This window comes from Lithobates pipiens, unplaced genomic scaffold (genome assembly GCF_037356315.1).
Source record: "Lithobates pipiens isolate NorthernLeopardFrog02 unplaced genomic scaffold, aLitPip1_a1.2 Scaffold_22, whole genome shotgun sequence".
NCBI classification, from domain to species: domain Eukaryota; kingdom Metazoa; phylum Chordata; class Amphibia; order Anura; family Ranidae; genus Lithobates; species Lithobates pipiens.
The window spans coordinates 12,289,620-12,312,705 of record NW_027507784.1 but is presented as its reverse complement, the minus strand read 5'-3'; the positions used below and the strand labels follow the sequence as shown (position 1 = coordinate 12,312,705).

The following is a 23,086-nucleotide window of genomic DNA, read 5'->3' as shown; positions in this document are numbered from 1 at the left end:
TGTATACTGCGTGTGTGTGTGTTTGTGTATACTGTGTGTGTGTGTGTTTGTGTATACTGCGTGTGTGTGTGTTTGTGTATACTGTGTGTGTGTGTGTTTGTGTATACTGTGTGGCCCCATAATCTCCTATTGCCCGGGGGCCCCATGAGTGGTCAGCCCGCCCCTGCCCAGGTGGGAGAGAGGGGCGACATTTCACAGCACTGTAAAAGTAATTGCATAGCTGTAAAGCCCCCCCCCCCCCCAGATCATAGTCAATCGCCGGCTGTAAAAAAAAAAAAAAAGAAGAAGAAGTTCCAAGAGCATAGGTTCAGCTGCATGCATGATCTTGTAATGACCACTTGCTGACGTTTGGTGTTTATACACGTATGTTGGTAAGCAAGTGGTTCAAAGACGATGCAGTCACTTTAAACATGAATACGAGTTCCTGTTGGCTGTGGAGTTTCCCACCTTTGTATCTGTATTAAAAATTAGCTGTAGCAACTGATAGGAAGCAATAAGGATATAATCAGTGAAAACATTTCTTGCAGTAAATCTTGCACATTGACCAGGGCGGGGGTTCATACAGGGAAATATCCAGAATACTCTTCGTATATGATTAAAGCAGAGATGAGTATTCAGTGATTTTAGTGTAGTCAGGGTTAGAAGGAGGCACTTTCCTTTCTGAGTGCTCTCCAGACATGTCTGGAAATTTAAGAAAAGTCCGGCCACCAGTATTAAATTCAAAGCCTCAGCCCCCAATGACTGATCACAGGCAGTTCATCCGAAACTTCAGCTTCCATAACTGCAAACTGGGTAACCAGGGCTTCCAGAGGCTCCTGTTACAGGTCTTCGGATACTTGGGGCATGGCAAGTCCTCGTTCATTAACACCTGTAAGATTGTCTGGGATAACTCTGCCTACAACAACTATACCAAGGCGTCGACATCGCATGGGGGAGCCACTACGGACCGGCGGACCTACCAGCTGACAGAGAACATCATCCTGGTGGACAACCGCGGGTGTGCAGCTATGAAAAGCCATGAGAAAGGAGAGATATTTGCCCAGCTTGGTAAGTGTGATACATAGAGGTGTATTTATAAAAACAATTTGCAGAGCTTTTCATCCTGAAAAACTGTGTGTACATTCGTTCTACATGAATGGGGGCAACATTTCACTGTTAGTAGGCTATGTTCTCTCCAGATTAGGTGTTCTTTGATCATAAATATAATGTGCATTGGGAAAAATACCTCAATATGGCCCCTAGATATAACTAATGATCATAAGAAGTAAGTATGAATACACTATAGTGGTAATGATGAGAGAATGTGTCCCAGTTTGGTTCACAGGCAACGTTTCGATACTTTCTTGAGGTTCACAAACTTTGCAGCAAACCTCAATTCTGGTCATTTGTAGGGCTACTAAGCAAGCTATTGTCAAACAAAGCCTACAGGAAGCTAAGGATTGCCATGAAGGTCATGCATCAACGCTACATTTAAAATAGATAAATATATAACATAGATTCAATAAATGCCGCAAAATTTCCGACAACAAATATTCGTTGAGAGTGTCTTGTCCGAAATTTCCGACCGTGTCCATCGGACATTTGTTGTCGGAATTTCCGACAACAAAAATTTGAGAGCTGGTTCTTAATGTGATTGTAGCCGTATTAGTGCAATTGTGACAGAGAAAATTGAGTACTGTCCGTGATACTTTTTTTTATTTGCACTGACATACAATTTTTCAGGACAAGCTTTCGGGGTATGTCTCAGAGCTGGTTCTCAAATTTTCCGACAACAAAATTTGTTGTCGGAAATTCCGATTGTGTGTACACAATTCCGACGCACAAAATTCCGCGCATTCCCGGAATCAAGCAGAAGAGCCGCACTAGCTACTGAACTTCATTTTTCTCGGCTCGTTGTACGTGTTGTACGTCCCCGTGTTCTTGACGTTGGGAATCTCCGAAAACATTTGTGTGACCTTGTGTATGCAAGACAAGTTTGAGCCAACATCCGTCTGGAAAAAAAAAAAAAAAACATGTATTTTGTTGTTGGAATGTGCGATCGTGTGTACGTGGCATATGGCTTCAGTAAGACCACCCTTTTAACCAGTTGCCGACCGCCGCACGACGATGTACGTCGACAGCATGGCACGGGCAGGCATATTGGCGTACATGTACGTCCCTGCCTTCCCGCGGGTCGGGGGCCCGATCGGGCCCCCGCCCGGTGCCTGCGGCGGTCGGTTTTCGTCCGGGAGCGATCCGGGACGAGGGGGCGGCCATTCATTCATGGCCACCCCCTCGCGATCGCTCCCGACGAATAGAAATCCCCCGTGACATCACTTCCTCTCCTGTAATGTAAACACAGGAGAGGAAGTGATGTATTCTCTCCTCCGTGTCGGTATTTTTCGTTCCGACACGGAGGAGAGCGGATCGGTGAGTTGCACCAACACTCTACACACACAGTAGAACATGCCAGGCACACTCACACCCCCCCTTTACCCCCCGATCACCCCCCCAATTACCCCTGCCCCCCAGTCACAGTGACACCAATGTCATTTTTTTTTTTTTTTTTTTTTTTTTTGCATTGGTGTCATTTGTGACTGTAATAACTGTTAGGGCAGTTAGGGTTAGCCCCCTTTAGTTCTAATGTACCCCCCTAACCCCCCAATAAAGGTTTAACCCCGTGATCACCCCCCGTCGCCAGTGTCACTAAGGCTGGGTTCACATTGCAGCGGTTTATGAGAACGAATGTGATTCGCACCGCACTGCAGTGCAAATCACATCCGATCTCTGTGCGATTCGAGTTCAGCCATTCGCCGCACCCGCCACACCCGCCGCACCCGCCGCAAATTCGCACGGGACCCTTTTTTTGGCCCGCAGCAGAATCGGATCGCATGGGTGTTCACACCATGCGATCCGAGTTTGCAGATCGCACTGCGATATGCGAACTGATCTGGGGGTGTCAGTAACATTTTACTGACACTCCTAGCAGTTCGCATAGGGCAGTGTGAACTGCCGCCGGGAGGCATGCGATGCGGGAACCCGCCGCGGATTCGTGGCGTTTCCGCATCGCTCCAGTGTGAACCCAGCCTAATAAGCGATCATTTTTCTGATCGCCGTATTAGTGTCACAGGTGACGCTAGTTAGGCAGGTAGGTATTTAGGTTCGCCGCAGCTTTTTATAGCGCCAGGGACCCCCATATACTACCGCATAAAGCCCCCTGATTGCCCCCTAGTTAACCCTTTCACCAGTGATCACCATATAACTGTTACAGGTGACGCTGGTTGGTTAGTTATTTTTTTATAGTTTCAGGGCACCCGCCATTTATTACCTAATAAAGGTTTAACCCCCTGATCACCCAGCGGGTGTCATTTGTGACTAATAACTGTTAGGGCAGTTAGGGTTAGCCCCCTTTAGTTCTAAGGTACCCCCTAACCCCCCCAATAAAGGTTTAACCCCGTGATCACCCCCCGTCGCCAGTGTCACTAAGGCTGGGTTCACATTGCAGCGGTTTATGAGAACGGATGTGATTCGCACCGCACTGCAGTGCAAATCACATCCGATCTCTGTGAGATTCGAGTTCAGCTATACAGATAGTATGGCTGAATTCGTGTCGCACCCGCCGCAAACTCGCACGGGACCCTTTTTTTGGTCCGCAGCAGAATCGGATCGCATGGGTGTTCACACCATGCGATCCAAGTTTGCAGATCGCACTGCGATATGCGAACTGATCTGGGGGTGTCATTAACATTTCACTGACACTCCCAGCAGTTCGCATAGGGCAGTGTGAACTGCCGCCGGGAGGCATGCGATGCGGGAACCCGCCGCGCATTCGTGGCGTTCCCGCATCGCTCCAGTGTGAACCCAGCCTAATAAGCGATCGTTTTTCTGATCGCTGTATTAGTGTCACAGGTGACGCTAGTTAGGCAGGTAGGTATTTAGGTTCGCCGCAGCTTTTTATAGTGCCAGGGACCCCCATATACTACCGCATAAAGCCCCCTGATTGCCCCCTAGTTAACCCTTTCACCAGTGATCACCATATAACTGTTACAGGTGACGCTGGTTGGTTAGTTATTTTTTTTATAGTTTCAGGGCACCCGCCATTTATTACCTAGTCTCACTAGTGTACCCCTAAATTTAGGGGTGTCTACTTTCCAAAATGGGGTCATTTGGGGGGGGTTTGTGCCATCTTGGCATTTTATGGCCTTCAAAACTGTAACGCCCTTAGAAAGCCTGAAGGCGGTGCTTGGTTTTCGGGGCCCCGTACGCGGCTAGGCTCCCAAAAAGTCCCACATATGTGGTATCCCCGTACTCAGGAGAAGCAGCAGAATTTATTTTGGGGTGTTATTTCACATATGCCCATGGCATGCGTGAGCAATATATCATTTAGTGACAACTTTGTGAAAAAAAAAAAAGTTTGTAATTTTCCCGCAACTTGTGGCAAAATATAAAATATTCCATGGACTCAACATGCCTCTCAGCAAATAGCTTGGGGTGTCTACTTTCTAAAATGGGGTCATTTGTGGGGGTTTTGTGCCATCTTGGCATTTTATGGCCTTCAAAACTGTAATAGGTAGTGAGAAGTGAACTCAAAAATTTACGCCCTTAGAAAGCCTGAAGGCGGTGCTTGGTTTTCGGGGCCCCGTACGCGGCTAGGCTCCCAAAAAGTCCCACATATGTGGTATCCCCGTACTCAGGAAAAGAAGCAGAATTTACTTTGGGGTGTCATTTCACATATGCCCATAGCATGTGTGAGCAATATATCATTTAGTGACAACTTTGTGTAAAAAAAAAAATATATTTTTTTTTTGTCATTATTCAATCGCTTGAGGCAAAAAAATAAAATATTCAATGGGCTCAACATGCCTCTTATCAATTTCCTTAGGGTGTCTACTTTCCAAAATGGGGTCATTTGGGGGGTTTTTGTACTGCCCTGCCATTTTAGCACCTCAAGAAATGAGATAGGCAGTCGTAAACTAAAAGCTGCGTAAATTCCAGAAAACGTACCTTAGTTTGTAGATGTGACAACTTTTGCGCAAACCAATAAATATACAATTATTGACTTTTTTTTTACCAAAGACATGTGGCTGAATACATTTTGGCCTAAATGTATGACTAAAATTGAGTTTATTGGATTTTTCTAATAACAAAAAGTAGAAAATATCATTTTTTTTCAAAATTTGCGGTCTTTTTACGTTTATATTGCAAAAAATAAAAATCGCAGAGGCAATCAAATACCATCAAAAGAAAGCTCTATTTGTGGGAAGAAAAGGACACAAATTTTGTTTGGGAACAACATTGCATGACCGCGCAATTACCAGTTAAAGCAGCGCAGTGCCAAAGTGTAAAAAGACCTCTGGTCATTTACCAGCAAAATGGTCCGGTCTGAAAGTGGTTAAATAAAGGAGGTTTGGGGGAGGGGTAATCTATTCCTGCAAGCTATTTGCTTCTGTGGCTCATCTGACCAGGGAAAAGGCTGTGTACTATACATTATAGATTGTTCTTTACTTTGGATGGTGAACTTGGGAACTTTTCATCCAAATGTTGACAAAATTCAATTTCAAATTCTGGAGATTCACCCAAATTGAACCTGACCCACATATCTAGTAATAAGTTGATAATAGTGGATAAAATTAATCGAACCTCAAAATTGGTTGGGATTTTTAAGGCAATATAAAAAATGTACTAGTTGTATATAAAAAATATATTTTATTATAAATACAAAAAGAAGAAAACATCACTGCTGTATATACAAAGAAAGTCCATAATATGACAATGTTATGTTGGCATACAGTAAAGCATAAAACATGCATGAGTTTATGCGACAAAGCGAGTGGCTATTTCTCCTACGCATTTCGAAAAATATATGTAAATAGTTTCTTCTTCAGGGAAACCACTTTCTGTGAACACATAACAAACAATAAATATATTGAAAATACATTTACAAAATAACATAATAACATTCAACCCCAACACTTGACTACTCACATGCTTGTTTTTAACATCAAAGGGACATTTCTCTTTCTTGGCACCGCCCAAAACAAAAAAGACGGATCAAAGAGGAAAAAGTAAAAATAATGCTGATGATGATGATCTGCTAAATTGTCACCACACTACAAAGCCCAGGAGTCTGGGAGACTCAACAGTAGATGGAAATAAAAAGCTTCTCTAATACATGTCCAATGGCTCATCAGGTGAGGAATCCCCACGTTATATGAGCCCTCAATAATCAGGAGGACCTAAGGCAGAGAAAAACCAAGGAAAATTTTAATTTTTACTCCCATCTTATCATTTTTCTTTAAAGAGAGAGATCACTCAATTGTTGCTTACCGCAATTTTGAAGTCCAACATTCATAGACCAAGTTCCTTAGTTTACCTGCCAGTGCAAACAAATCCTGAAAATCCTAAGGACATGTGAAGAATTCCCACCTGTTAGGGCTTCTGGCGTTTGCCTTAAGTAGCCCAGGTCTGATTGATTGGCGCCAAAGAGTCCTCCAATCAACACGATGACTCCTCCTAACTACTAATAAACTCCCTTAACAGGAGGTCTTACTTGGAAACTATTCCAATCATAATGCACCCTCATTGCCTAAACAACAGCGTCATCACTGTTGTTGTGTACACATCCGGTGTGCCAACCACGGCCGGAACCGGAAGTAGCGCCATCCTCAACCGATTAATTTTATCCACTATTCAGGGATGATGGCAATAACATAACATAACATGCTACAGCATATGAGTCTAAAAATATTCTTGATAAGTTGATAATAGTTTCCCCCCAGATAGTATGTTAGATGTTTAAAATACATATTGAGGTACAGCCGTGGCCAAACGTTTTGAGCATGGTACAAATATCTATTAATTTTCACAAAGTCTGTTTTTATGATGGCAATTTTCATATACTCCAGAATCTTATGAAGAGTGATCAGATGAATTGCAATTAATTGCTAGACATGTGCATTTGTTTTCGTCCGAATGCATTTTTGTTATCGTTTTAGCAAATGATAACGAACGTGCAGAATCCGAAAACCGAAAAATCCAACATAAACAAATGCTTTATTTTTGTTTTCTTTGCGACAACAGTTCAATATAGATAGGAGATTCGACATGACGCTGACAATAGCGATCTGTGTCTATCGAACCTGTGGTCGAATGTGCCTAACCTTAGCTCTATTAGTCCAAGATTATTCTACATAGAGAGAAAAGATTTGATATAGAGAGAAAAGATTCGCCATAGAGAGAAAAGATTCCACATTATAGAGACAATAGCAAAAAAGGTTGAATGTGACTAACCTAACTCTATTAGTCCAAGATTATTCTACATAGAGAGAAAAGATTTGATATAGAGAGAAAAGATTCGACATAGAGAGAAAAGATTCGACATTATAGAGACAATAGCAAAAAAGGTTGAACGTGCCTAACCTAACTCTATTAGTCCAAGATTATTCTATATAGAGAGAAAAGATTCGACATAGAGAGAAAAGATTCGACATTATAGAGACAATAGCAAAAAAGGTTGAATGTGACTAACCTAACTCTATTAGTCCAATATTATTCTACAAAGAGAGAAGATTCGACATGAAGATTGGACGAAGCAGTCGCTGTGAGCGGACATTGATGGTCAGATGCTTCGCCCATAGGCTATAGAAGAATTCTAATGTTGGGTGACTAGTAATAATAATGAATAAATATAATTATTACTAGTGTCATACAACATTAGAATTCTACTATAACTTGTAGGCGGAACATTCCACCGGAAATGTACGATTGCGGCCGTCGTACAGTTTAGTTGCTCCGCCGAATCTTCTTAGAACATTTGACAGACACCATAAGCCTTCAATGACAGATTCCACCTTAATTATTTCTGATTTTCAGATGAATGCATTTTTTTTTAAAACAAAAAATAAATAAAAGAAAACGAATTTCGGGAGTAACTAAATAAATGTATTATTCGGACGAAAACAAAATTCCGAAACAAAATATTTCAGTGTGCGCATGTCTATTAATTGCAATTGTCCTTCTTTGACATGAAAGTGAACTTTACCCCCCCCCCCCCCAAAAAAAAAAACACAATTCCACTGCATTTGTGAAGATGGCTTCAGGGTGCCCAAGAAAGTCCAGCAAGTGCCAGGACCGTCTCCTACAGTTGACTCAGATGTGGGATCGGGACACCACCAGTGCAGAACTTGCTTAGGAATGGCAGCAGGCAGGTGTCAGGACATCGGTGGGGGGGAATTGTAGAGATCTTGAAAAAGAAGGGTCACCACCGCAGATATTGACTCTTTGCATAAACTTTGTGTCATTGTCAATAAAAACCTTTGACACTTGCTTGTAATTACACTTTAGTATCCCACAGTAACATCTGACAAAAAGATCTAAAAGCACTGAAGCAGGGGACTTTGTGTCATTATTATCAAAACTTTTGGCCATGAAGTGCCAGCACACTGCAGACTGTTTCTTATTTATAATAAAATTCAGCTGGAAGGACACTGAGCGGAGACCACCTGGGCAGTAAAGCTCAGTCACCCCTTAAGTCTTCTGTATATCTAATCAATATATTTATCTGCTTCTAGGTATATATACGTAGATGCAAGGTTCTTGAAATATATTTTATTTTTTTCAGCAAATTTGATGCCTTTAAACATGAAGGTTGATTGGTGCCAAGGCTTTAAGTTGGCAGATAGAATTGTGGAAGCCGAGCCCCTGGTGCAGCCATCAGATTTCATCTCCCCCATATTCGTCTACAGGTAAGAAGATACAAGCTGTATACAGTATCTGTACTTTCTCTTTCAATTTAAAGTAGTCCTTGTTTCAGATATGTTGTCTTATGCAAGGCTTTTTTCTCAGAGAATAGGTGCCCATGTTCCCCTCTTTCAAGTCACCCCCTGCCTCCGAGCACTGTTCCATGGTTACACCCCCCAATTTTTTTGGGGAATTTGTTAATGATAACAAAAAAGCAGTAAAATAGATCCCCTGCAGACAGAAACAATAGCCCCCTCCCCAAAACAATAATAACCCCCCCAACAACAACAAATACCCCCACAACAATACACCTCACCCCCTAAGCAACAACAGATCTGCCCCAGTAACAATGGACCCTTACCCAGTGACCGCTGGTGCTGCATATTTTTTTTTTGGGGGGGGCATGGGGGTCGGTCAATATTAATTTGATATTGCCACACAACTGGGTCGGCTCTGAGCTAGACATGTGCAAAAGGAAAACATTTGTTTAGTTTAGTTTCTTTTCGTTTTAATTCGTTAATTAATTAATTTCGTTTGATGCATTTTCGGATTTCGTTTCGTTTTCTACTGAATACGAAAAATCGGTCGCATTCAAAAATATTTCAACCAAAATGAAAAATATTACTACCGGATTCAAAATGATTTCAACATGATTCAAAATTATTTCAACCGCATTGGAAACAAATTCAACCGGATTCGAAAATATTTTGCGACCCGAATTTAGGGCCATGTATCTCGGTGTCACTTGGTGCTAGAAACCCCAAATGTTGTAGTGATAGTTCTATTGTGTTTGCATACCAAATTTGGTGTTTTTAGCTATAAGTGACCCCGAGATATATTGCCCCAAAGTCGGGTCACAAAATGTCATTCTCTGATGCAGAAAAGTGCTTGACATTTTGTGACCCGACTTTTGGGCCCCATAACTTGGGGTCACTTGGAGCTAGAAACGCCAAATTTGGAGATATTGTAGTGCTAGGTCTACTGTGTTTTCATACCTAATTTTGGGTTCCTAGCTACAAGTGGCCCAGAGATACGTTATTTCAACCAAATTCGAAAATATTTTAACCAAATTCGAAAATATTTCTACTGGATTCAAAATGATTTCAACATGATTCAAAATTATTTCAACCGCATTGGAAACAAATTCAACCGGATTTGAAAATATTTTGCGACCCAACTTTAGGGCCATGTATCTCAGTGTCCAAATTTGGAGATGTTGTAGTGCTAGTTCTATTGTGTTTGCATACCAAATTTGGTGTTTCTAGCTATAAGTGACCCCGATATATGTGGCCCCAAGTCAGGTCGCAAAATGTCATTCTCTGCTGTAGAAAAGTACTTGGCATATTGCCCATATCTGGGGTCACTTGGTGGCAGGTGACGTGGCAAGTGGACAATCCACAACTTGGCCATGTGGCACTCATGGCCGGTCACATGGCACTTGTGTCAGGTCACGTGGCACTCGTGGCCGGCCATGTGGCACTCGTGGCAGGTCATGTGGTACTCATGGCCAGCCACGTGGCACTCATGGAAGGTCACGTGGCAATCGTGGCAGGTGTCATGGCAAGTGGACAATACACAACTTGTGGCAGGTGACGTGGAAAGTGGACAATACACAACTTGTGGCAGGTGACGTGGCAAGTGGACACATACAATACACAACTTGTGGCAAGTGGACAATGACAAGTATGAAAAGTTGATGTGACAGATATATATAAGTAAGTAACTAACCATCTTTCAAAATTTCTAATTCAAAAAGAAAAGATTAGAACAGAATAGAAAAAAATATAATTTAACAGAATAAAATAGAAAGAATATACAACCATCTTCTGAAATTCAAATTTGAATAGAATAAATTTGAATTTCGAATAGTATGAATTTAAATTTTTAAATTAATTAATTTTAAATCTGGATAGAAAAGATTATAATAAAATAGAAAATAGACTAGAAAAACAATAGACCAGAACAGAATAGAATATATTATATTTAATCTGTTCTGTTCTATTGTTTTTCTAGTCTATTCTTTTATATTCTGTTAAAATCTTTTCTATTAAAATCAAATTCATTATATACTAAATTTGATTTTCGGAAGATGGTTTTATATATATATATATATATATATATATATATATATATATATATATATATATATATATATACTTATTTCCGACATTTGAATTTCATATAGAATGAATTCGAATTTGAATTGAAAAGATTAGAATAGAAATAGAGAATAGACTAGAAGAATAGAACAGAATAGAATATAGATACTCTCTATTTAATTATTTTTTTTTTTTGCAGATTACCATTTGTTTTAATAAGATCTCCTGCAGACTATTAGCATCTATTTCATTTTTTGCAGATCTCCTGCAGACTATTAATATCTATTTAGTTTTTTCAACAAATCTCCTGCAGACTATTAGCATCTATTTCATTTTTCTTTGCAGATCTGCAGTATATTAACATCTATTTCATTTTTTTGCAGATCTCCTGTAGACTATTAGCATCTGTTTTATTTGTATTTTTTTGCATTAGAACAGCCATTTCCTTTAGTTCAGCAGATCTCCTGCAGACTATTAGCATCTATTTCATTTTTTTTTGCAGATTACTATTTATTTCCATCAGATCTCCTGCAGACTATTAGCATTTATATTATTTTTTTTGCAGATCTCCTGCAAACTAGTAGTATCTATTTAATTTTCTCATCAGATCTGCAGACTATAAGCATCTATTTATTTTTTGCTGGTCTCCTGCAGACTATTAGCAGCCATTTCCCTGTGTATAGAGATATAAGTAGGGATGTCTTTCATGTTGTCTCTTCCTCATACCGTTCCTCCATTCATAAATGAAATAGATGCTAATAGTCTGCAGCAGATCTGTTGAAATAAAGGAAATGGCTGCTCTAATGCAAAATAAGAAAATAAAAATGAAATAGATGCTAATAGTCTGCAGGAGATCTGATGGAAATAAATAATAATCTGCAAAAAAAATGAAATTGATTCTAACAGTCTGCAGGAGATCTGCAAAAAAAAGAAGTGAAATGGTTGTTAATAGTCTACAGGAGATCTGATTAAAAAGGAAATAGATGCTAATAGTCTGCAGGAGATCTGGTGAGAAAACGAAATAGATACCAATAGTCTGCAGGAGATCTGCAAAAGAAATTAAAAATGAAATAGATAGTATCTATATTCTATTCTGTTCTACTGTTTTTCTAGTCTATTCTCTATTTCTATTCAAATCTTTTCTGTTCAAATTATAATTCATTCTATACGAAATTCGAATGTCGGAAAGAAATATATATATATTATAAAACCACCATCTTCCGAAATTCGAATTTAGTATATAATGATTTCGATTTTAATAGAAAAGATTTTAATAGAATATAAAAAAATAGACTAGAAAAACAATAGAACAGAACAGAATAAAATATAATATATTCTACTCTGTTCTATCGTTTTTCTAGTCTATTTTCTATTTTATTATAATCTTTTCTATACAAATTTAAAATGAATTTATGAAAAAATTTGAATTCATAATACTCGAAATTCTAATTTATTCTATTTGAAATTTGAATTTCAGAAGATGGTTGTATATTCTTTCTATTTTATTCTATTAAATTATATTTTTTTCTAATCTTTTCTATTTGAATTAGAAATTTTGGAAGATGGTTAGTTACTTACTTATATATATCTGTCACATCAACTTCTCATACTTGCAGTGTACAGTGCAAAAAAACACACACATCTTATTTCATTATATTTATCACATCAATGAAGTTGTCAGCATGCCTGATTGAAGAAGTCACGGATGTCGATCGCAAGGCAAGAACATATGCTGTATGTCATTGTCCACTTGCCACGTCACCTGCCACAAGTTGTGTATTGTCTACTTGCCATGACACCTGCCACGAGTGCCACGTGACCTGTCACATGACCAAGTTGTGGATTGTCCACTTGCCATGACACCTGCTACGAGTGCCACATGACCAAGTTGTGGATTGTCCACTTGCCACGTCACCTGCCACAAGTTGTGGGGTTCCTAGCACCAAGTGACCCCGAGATATAGACAATATGTCAAGTACTTTTCTGCAGAAGAGAATGACATTTGCGACCCAACTTTGGGGCCACGTATCTCGGGGTCACTTGTAGCTAGGAACCCCAAATTTGGTATGCAAACACAGTAGAACTAGCACTACAAAATCTCCAATTGGGGTTATTTCAACCAAATTCAAAAATATTTCTACTGGATTTGAAATGATTTCAACATGATTCGAAATAATTTTAACTGCATTTGAAATTATTTCAACCGGATTCGAAAATATTTTGTGACCCGAATTTAGGGCCATGTATCTCGGGGTCACTTGGTGCTAGAAACCCCAGATGTTGTAGTGCTAGTTCTATTGTGTTTGCATACCAAATTTGGGGTTTCTAGCTACAAGTGGCCCCGAGATACGTGGTCCCAAATTTGGGTCGCAAAATGTCATTTTTCGAATTTGATTTAAATTTCGTTTGAATTCGTTAGCATTGTAATTCGGTAATTCGGATGCATCCGAATGTCTGAATAATGAAAATTCGTCCGAATTTCGATTCAGAACGAAACGAAATGCACATGTCTACTCTGAGCCCCTTTTTTTAAGGCAATTAGAGCCTCAGGCTCTAATCATATAGTTACATATATATATATATATATATATATATATATAAATATATATATATATATATATATATACGTGATGAAAACAAAACAATAATATTTTATATAACATTCAAAAAAATAAAAACACACATATAGACAGAAAGAAACATTGAAAAATTAAAAAACAAAAAAACAAAACAAATCAGAAGGAAACATTGACAGTGGTTTTGACTATTCATAAAAAAGGGATATTGGCAGGGGTTTCAACCGTTCAAAAATAAACCATGGGCTTCAACTATTCAAAAATAAATTGTCAGGGGTTTCAACTATGAAAAAAAAACATTATATATATATATATATATATATATATATATATATATATATATATATATATATATATATAGAAACATTGACAGGGGTTAAAAAGTAAATATTTTCTGGTTTCAACCATTCAAAAAAAGAAAGAAACAAAGATGAACAAAAAAAAAAAAGGGATGCCCTAACTGATGGAAATCACTTTCTATGGTTTTGTCACTTTTTCAGCGTTGGTCATTCTCCAAATCCAGAGGAAAAGCAGGAGCTGAAAGAGATTCTGAAGACTTGCAGAGAGATGACAGGTAAGATTTTCTGGTCACTATTAACCTGTGATAATTAATAGATGGGGGAGGGTCACAGATGATCACAGCAGTGCAAGATGTTAATTTATAATAATTTGCTCCTTTCCCCCCGAACTGCCCCCCCCCATTTCGAAAAAGCATGGTTTTGATACTTATTTTAGGGATGACATCAGTACCAGTGGGGGTGGTGGGATAGGGATGAAATCAGTGGTGGTGGGATAGAGATGACATCAGTGGTAGTGGTGGGATAGAGATGATATCAGTGGTAGTGGTGGGATAGAGATGATATCAGTGGTAGTGGTGGGATAGAGATGACATCAGTGGTGGTGGTGGGACAGAGATGACATCAGAGGTGGTGGTGGGATAGGGATGACATCAATGGCAGTGGTGGTGGTGGGATAGGGATGACATCAGTGGCAGTGGTAGTGGTGGGATAGGGATGACATCAGTGGCAGTAGTGAGGATAGGGATGGCATCAGTGCCGGTGGTGGGGGATAGGGATGCCATCAGGGCAGTGGTGGTGGTGGGATTAGCATGACATCAGTGGTAGTGGTGGGGATAGGGATGACATCAGTGGTAGTGGTGGGATAGGGATGACATCAGTGGCAATGGTGGTGGTGGGATAGGGATGGCATCAGTGGCAGTGGTGGTGGGGATAGGGATGTCATCAGGGCAGTGGTGGTGGTGGGATTGGCATGACATCTGTGGTAGTGGTGGGATATGAATGTGGGATAGGAATGACATCAGTGGTAGTGGTGGGATAGGGATGACATCAATAGTAGTGGTGGGATAGGGATGACATCAGTGGAAGCGGTGATGGGGGGTAGGGATGAGATCTGTGGTGATGGTGGTGGGAGGGATGGGATCAGTAAGAGGCAGCAGCGGTGGTGGGGGAGGATGGGATCAGTGGCACTGGCAATTACTTGCTCACTCACTGAGTCAGCTGATTCCTCCATTTACACGCCCCCAGGGATGCCTTTGCTAACATTGGGTCTCCTCGCAGAGTGGAGCGCTCCTCCCCTTCACACTATTGGTTGTCAGATGACTTTCTCTTTCAGTTTTCTCCAACATGGCTTCTCTCTGCACCTATGGGCATGGAGGGTAGGTGGTGGGGGGGGGGGTGTCCACAGTGACAGTGCTCAGCCTCCCCTTAGCCACAGTGAGTGTACTACTATCTCTTGCCCATTCTAACTTGAAAAGGCAGCAAGTGGGTGGGCTCCCCATTCCACAGTGGCAAAACTAACAGACCCCCTCACAGTGGTGGAACTCCAGGGCCTGGTCACAAGAGTGATTGCTGCGACTCGGGTAGGTCTGCCACTGACTCAGAACATATTATACAGTGCTTTGAAAAAGTATTCATATTGAGATTTTTTTGTGAGAGACCAAGTGGCACATAATTGTGAAGTGGAAGGAAAATGATAAATGGTTTTCAATTTTTTTTTTTACAAATAAATATGTTAAAAGTGTTAGGGGGGCATTTGTATGGCGCCCCCTGGAGTCAATACTTTGTAGAACCGCCTTTCTCAGCAATTATAGCTGCAAGTCTTTTTGGGGGTGTCTCTACCAGCTTTGCACATCTAGAGAGGACATTTCTGCCCATTCTTCTTCTTTGCAAAATATCTCAAGCTCTGTCAGATTGGATGGAGAGTGTCTGTGATCAGCAATTTTCAAGTTTTGCCACATATTTTCAATTAGATTTAGGTCTGGACTGTGACTGGGCCATTCTAACACATGAATATGCTTTGATGTAAACCATTCCATTGTAGCTCTGGCTGGATTTTTCGGGTCGTTGTCCTGCTGGAAGGTGAACCTCCGCCCCGGTCTCAAGTCTTTTGCAAACTCTAACAGGTTTTCTTCTAAGATTGTCCTGTATTTGTCTCCATCCATCTTCCCATCAACTCTGACTAGCTTCCCTGTCCCTGCTGAAGAAAACCATCCCCACCACATGATGCTGCCACCACCATGTCTCACGGTGGGGATGGTGTGTTCAGGGGGATGGGCAGTGTTAGTTTTCCACCATACGTAGCGTTTTTCTTTTAGGCCAAAAAGTAGAATTTTGGTCTCATCTGACCAGATCACCTTCTTCCACATGTTTGCTGTGTCCTCCACATGGCTTCTCACAAACTTCAAACAGGACTTCTTAGCCCCTGTACACACGGTCGGAGATTCTGCCAACCAAATCCATCAGATTTTGTCCGTCGGATTTAGTCCGACGGATTGTGTCCGAAACTGTTGCATACACACGGTCGGACTAAGTTGTCGAAAAATCCGATCTTTCAGAATGTGATGACGTAATTTCGCTACGATGGGACTACATTCAGGCTAGTAGCCAATAGCTTTGATGTAGGAATTTGATATGAGCATGCGTGGCACTTTGTCCGATCAAAATTCACTACACATGATTGGAGTATGTCCGATCGAACCAGTTGGTCGGGAAATATTTCCAACATGTTGAAAAATTGGGTCCGACGGATATTCGGACGGAATCAGTCCGATGCATACCACACACAGTCGGATTATCCGACGACACGGTCCGATAGGACACATTCCGACGGATTCTCCGACCGTGTGTACAAGGGCTTATGCTGCGTACACACGATAGGACTTTGCGGCAGTCTAGGTCCGACAGTCTTCCCAACTGACTTTCGGCGGAGTACCAACGGACTTTCCGAACGAACAGACTTGGCCACACACAAACGGGCTAAGTCCATTCGAAAGTCCTTTCTTTTTGAACGTGATGAAGTAAACGGGACTAAAAAAAGGAAGTTCAATAGCCATTAGATAATAGCTTCCCTTGCGTCGTATTTGGTCTGTCGGACCAGCACACAGATGAACGGTTTTCCCGATAGGAGTTGAGTCCATTGACTGGTGGAGTGGGAAAGGTAATGCTTGGAGCAGAGTGGTTGGGATTGTCTGTAGCATAAGATAAAATCTAAGTGAAGACAAAATTGCTGAATAAAGGAGAAATCATGTTTGCTGAAAGTGACACAACTTGACATTGCCACTCTCTTTTTTTCTTGCAGGTGTGGAGGCCATCATTGTGCTCACACACAAGTCAACAGGAAAGTTGGAAAAAGCAGAAGCCATGTTTAGAGACCTGGGAGCCACTCACGTGTTTTCCTTGGAAAACTACACCCCAAAAAATCAGTCCACTTCCACGGAGGTCGACAACTCTGTGCTGAAATTTTTATATGAGGTAGTCCAGGACTCTATATTCCGCGTAGGCCATTCACGAGATCCACAGAAGGAGATGACAGAGAGAAAAATCTTTGTACTGAATTACATTCACAACAAAGAGCTGGAAGCCCACATACAGAAATTAGAGGGACAGAAAGCCGCAGAGAACGCCCAGATGGAACGGGCCATAAAGGTTAAAAAGGAAGAAGCGGAAAGACAAAAGCAAAAAGACCAAAAAGAACACGAGGAAAAGATAAGGCAGCTGGAGGAGGAATTTCAAAGGCAGAGGCTGCGAGATCAGTATGAATATGAGCAGAGATTGAAAGACATTCAACAAAGGGGGAAAAGAAAATGAAGACACCATCAACAGATCTTCCATCAGGTCAATGTGCTGCTGAGACTTGAATTATTCATCCCCTGTTATCAGGAGGATGGAAATGCAAAAATGTTGGCCGAAATACGAGCACTTCCTCCATTTCCTTAATGGTGAAATGTATCAAAATCAATAGACAAGCAAAAAAAAAAATAATGAATTTCGATTTTGGTGAATTGCAAGGTTGCAGTGGACTTCAAATGGCTCCTGAGGGTTACAGAAGCTGTTTTCACCTGTCTTGGATCTGTTTTTGTGCCAATAAAGGCCCCAAATTTACTGAGAACATGGTCTTACATATCAAGGAACTTTAACCTTTACACTAATAGACAAAAAAGTGTTATGCTTTAAAAACGTGTATTTTTTTTTTTTTAACTGGGTGCTAAAAAGTAATTATCTGTGGGTCGTGACCCTTTATGATAACCACCACATTTACATTAGATATTCTGGCTTCCGGTCAGATAGGTTCCCAATTGCCCGGGGAACTAGGCAGGGCTGCCCACTCTCCCCACTTATTTTTGCCCTTTTTCTAGAACCACTGGCCCTAGCTATTTGGGAGAATCCAGATATTAAAGGCATTGGGGTAGCCTCCTGTCACCACAAGTTATGCCTATTTGCTGATGATGCCCTGATGTTTGTCACCTCACCCCATATTTCATAGTTTGTTAGGTTGAATAAAGACACCAGTCCATCCAGTTCAACCTAAGTGAGTGTCTACAATTCTCCCCATCCTTGTACATTGCACACTCACATCAGTCCCTACCCTCAAGGAGCCCACAATCCAAGGTCCCCATTCATATACTAGGGCCAATTTTTGGACAAAAGCCAATTAACCTACCTGCATGTCTTTGGAATGTGGAAGGAAACCCACGCAGGCACAGGGAGAACATGCAAACTCCAGGCAGGTAGTGTCATGGTTGGGATTTGAACCAGTGACCCTTTTTACTGCTAGGTGAGAGTGCTAACCACTACACCACTGTGCCGCCCTTCAAACATTACATTACATTACCTAACCTAATACTTACTTTAGATCGCTTTGCCGCTATATCGGATCTTGAAGTCAACCAATCAATGTCCATTTAGCTTAATGTTTCTGTACCGCCAACTAAAGTCTCCCATCTACAGGAAACCTTTTCCTTTCAATTGACGACATCATCTCTCCCTTACCTTGGTGTCAAACTTATTTCTACCCTTTTGTACCAAACTATCTCCCCATGCTGTCCCATCTGTCAGCCCTTATGGCAGCTTGACAACCCCTATAAGTTTTTTTGGCTGGGACATATAACTGCAGTGAATATGTGTCTACTACCTAAGATATGCTTTATCTTTTGAGTCTTGCCCATAACGGTGCCCTCCTATTTTTTTTTGATAATTCAAAGCTGAATACATAAATACATATGGGGATCCATTAAACCCAGAGTATCTTCCTCCATACTAATGCGCCACAGATTAAATGGAGGACTGAGAGTCCCCAGTTTTTCCAAATACTACCAGGCGGCTCAACTGGCCCATATTGCCCTATATCACGCCACTGTGGAGGTCCCGCCGCTGTGGGTGAGCCTCGAAGCGATAGACCTTGACCCTCTTTTGGTTGATAATTTGCTTTGGTTGCAAAGCTCAGAACGTAAGTTCTTATATAATCCAGCACATTCCTTGCAGCTATGGGATAGGCTCAAACTCAAAGGTCCTTTTAAAGTACACTCCCCACAATACCCTTTACTATCCTTTTTAGGCCACCTTCTATTCTTCCCTGCTCACATAGACCCAGAAGCTTTCACAATTTGGAAGCGTCTCAGTTTAACTAGGCTAACCATCCTGATCACTTCATCTTCCCTGAAAACCTTTTCAACCTTGCAGGAGCAATTCCAAATCACGAATAGGAAAATTTTCCGTTATCCACAAATATCTATTTTTTTAGGTCCTTATCTGCGTACCTCTACATCACCGTTTAATATGACGTTGTATGAAGGCCAGATCCCCGCGCTCCAGGTATCATATCTAAATTGTATACCCACCTTACAACTACGTCCTCCCACCTTCCCCTCCTATACTACCCGTTGGACCAACGACCTGCACATTTCTCTAGAAAAGGGAAAATTGGGGTGACATTTGGGCTACGATTAATTCATTGTCCCAAAAATTGCTTGCTGTTGAGACCAACTATAAAGTGTTCTTGCTCTGGTACCTGTTCCTGGCAAGAATTGCTAAATACCTTTTCGACCTACCCTCTCACGTGTTTTTGAGGTTGCGGAGAACGGGGAATACATGTCTGGTGGACGTGCCCGATCATGCAGCAATTTTGGAGCAAAATCTTCAGAATATTGTCCACCCTGCTAAGTAGGGATGGGCGAACGGTTTGGCGAACACTTAACAATATACTGTGTTTGGAGCAAATTCAAAAGTCTCCGGAAAACACTGTTAAAGTCTATGGGACACTAACATGAAAAATCAAAAGTGCTCATTTTAAAGGGTTATATGCAAGTTATTGTCATAAAAAAAAGTGTTTGGGTACCCGGGTCCTGCCCCAGGGGACATGGATCAATGAAAAAAAAAGTTTGGTATGTAAAAGGGTCTGGTATGGATTTTGGGGGGGGACCCCTACGCCTTTTTTTTTATTTGGCGCAGAGTTTCCCTTAATTTCCATACCAGACCTGAAGGGCATGGCATGGATTTTGGGGGGACCCCCACGCAATTTTATTTTACATTTTTGGTTCAGGTTTCCCCTTAATATTCATACCAGACCAAAAGAGCCTGGTAATGGACTGGGGTGAGAACTCATGACATTTTTTTTCAGTTTTACCTATATTGCCATGAGCCAACAATTTATTACAGCTGCAAGGAGTTTTAAATGACAATTTTTCCTTTAGAAATGTCATTTTTCTGTGCTATCGTTCTAAACATGGAAAAACTGCGGCACTTTAGAGTCCATTCACACAGGGGCGACTTTGGATCCGACTTGAAGTCGTCCCAAGTTGCCTCAAGTCGCGCAACATGATGAAATCAATGTAAGTGAATGAGAGCCGTCTTAATGCACACTACTGAAGTCGCTCCGACTTCAGAAAAGGTTCCTGTACTACTTCAATCCGACTTCTAGGCAACTTGTACCCATTGATGTCAATGGAAGTTGCCTCCAGGTCGTGCTGTGATTTATACTCAAGTCGTGTCCAACTTGCCTCCCAAAGTCGTGCTGGAAGTCGTGTTGCCCCTGTGTGAATGGACTCTAACAGGCATACTATAGACACCCCCCAGGCATGATATTTAAAGGAATATTACACTTTTATTGCTTCACAGCCTTATTAAAATCACTGCTCCTGAAAAAAAACAGCCCTTTTTATACTTTTTTTTTGCATTGATACATGTCTCCTGGGGCAGGACCCGGGTCCCCAAACACTTTTTATGACAATAACTTGCATATTAGCCTTTAAAATGAGCACTTTAGATTTTTCATGTTCGTGTCCCATAGACTTTACCGGCGTTCTTGTGTTCTTCGGAATTTTTTGCCCGTTCGGATGTTCTGGTGTGAACCGAACCGGGGGGGCGGTGGGTGTTCGGCTCATCCTTACTGCTAAGCAGACTGACCACCCGCGACCCAGCTTTTGCCTTGCTGAACCACTGTCCACCCGATCTTGCAAAGGCCCAATCAAAACTAGCAATATACATCATTACAGCTTCTAAACAGACGAAGGCCTGGAAATCCTCATCTCTCTAACTAAGAATAGGGTCACCCAAGCTATGACCCACAGTAAGATTAAGGCAACCATTATAGATAAGATTCCACAGCGCCTGAAAATTTGGCAAAAGTGGGTGGATAATAATTTCCTCCCTCCACACTTCGATCCCAGTCTCCTGGAACCTTAAAGAGGAAGTAAACCCTGATGGGTTTACTTCCTCTTTCATTCCCTGCAAAGGTAAAGCATAATGGACTACTATGCATCGCATCGCATCGCACTGCATAGTAGTCCATTATGTGTCACTTACCTGACACAGGAGCCAGCGAAGTCACCGCTGTCCCCTGTAGTCCGGCACATCCATCTTCTTGGTCGGGTCTCGCAGCTCCGCCGCTGTCATTCGGCGAAGCCGCGATGACGTCACTCACACGCATGCACACGGGAGCCGACATGCGCGGCAGCTTCCGTCTGTGCACGGGAGCCGTCTGCGCACGGGAGCCGACACGCGCTACAGCTGTACCTGTCTTTGGGCAAATATCTCCTAAACCGTTTAGGTTTAGGAGATATTTCTTGGACCTACAGGTAAGCCTTAATCTAGGCTTACCTGTAGGTCAAAGTGTGTTGTAAGGGTTTACAACCACTTTAAGATTGTGAGAACAACCTTCTACTCCGGTTAATGCCCTGATCCGGAACAGACGGCCTCTCCCTCCCACCTTGTCATCTCACCCCTCTTTGCTGTTCTTCTCCATACCCTCTTCCTTCTCCTTCTCTTTTTCTCTCTTCTTACCTTTTCCTTTAGATATCTTTCATCTCCCTCTTCAGATGTTATCTGAAGACATGTGGTCAGGGTCTTCTGCGGTGCTCCCCTGAGGCCCTCTCTGCGGTCCTTGATCTCCTTTGTAAATTATTGCGTTATAACTACCTGTGCCACGTGCACCAGGTGGGAGTTTATTCTCCCCTAAATTGTTTCCACTCATGATGTAATCTTATCATTTGTTATTATGTTTGAAGACACCTGTTCATTGTACGACTTAGTCATTGTCTCTCATGCAATGTTTGGCATTACCTACTTTCAATAAATAAAATAAATATTGAACAAGAAAAGTAATTATCTGAATCTAGGTGGAATTGAGAGCACCACGGATGAAATATGGTACCTATTAAAGATGTTGTAAACCCTTACAAACCACTTTTGACCTACAGGTAAGCCTAGATTAAGGCTTACCTGTAGGTCCAAAACATATCTCCCAAACCTACACGGTTTAGGAGATATTTGCCGAAAGACAGGCATACGCCGTAGACAGTGGCGCGCAGGCGCAATGAGTGCGCCGCTGTCAATGGTGATATGTCGCGAGTTGCGGCTCCCATGCACGTGCGCGGGAGTGACGTCATCGCGGCTTAGTTGAATGACAGTAGGGGAGCAGCGAGACCCACCGAGAAGATGGAGGCTCCGGACTACAGGGGACAGCGGTGACTTTGCTGGCTCCTGTTTCAGTTAAGTGACACATAATGGACTACGATGCGATGCGATGCAATGCATAGTAGTCCATTATGCTTTACCTTTGCAGGGAATCAAAGAGGAAGTAACACCCATCAGGGTTTACTTCCTCTTTAATTTCATGGCTTTGTTTCTGAACAGAAGTGTGTGACCACCATGCCAGTTCTGAGATGGTCATTTTTCTTCCTTTGCCAAAATCATTCTGCTCCTCTAAAAAAGAGCGAAGTATACCTCTGTTATCTTGAGGCAACTCCTGTCTTTTTAATGTATTTTAGGCATGTGAAAGAGAAAAGATACATGTACATAACCATATCACTGTATAATTACTGTGTGTTATAAATCAAAATTACAATGAAATGTGAAGCTTGGAGGACTAGAGGTTGAATGGGTATTGCTGTGAAAGTGG

The 23,086-nt window shown here is 41.5% G+C and overlaps 1 protein-coding gene across 2 annotated transcripts in view; it reads left to right on the top strand.

Moving 5' to 3' along the window:
- Positions 1-22,286, top strand: part of LOC144000385 (uncharacterized) — a 62,004-nt gene extending 39,718 nt beyond the window's left edge. The window contains exons 1-4 of one of the 2 annotated variants that reach the window (XM_077494193.1): positions 548-1,047; positions 8,600-8,723; positions 13,894-13,967; positions 16,991-22,286. In XM_077494193.1, coding sequence (XP_077350319.1) covers positions 678-1,047; positions 8,600-8,723; positions 13,894-13,967; positions 16,991-17,499 — 1,077 coding nt within the window. In that variant the 5' untranslated portion in view covers positions 548-677 and the 3' untranslated portion in view covers positions 17,500-22,286. Of the gene's footprint in view, positions 1-547; positions 1,048-8,599; positions 8,724-13,893; positions 13,968-16,990 lie in introns of those variants that run through there. The other variant, XM_077494192.1, reaches the window with a different exon arrangement.
- Positions 22,287-23,086: the final 800 nt, after the last annotated feature.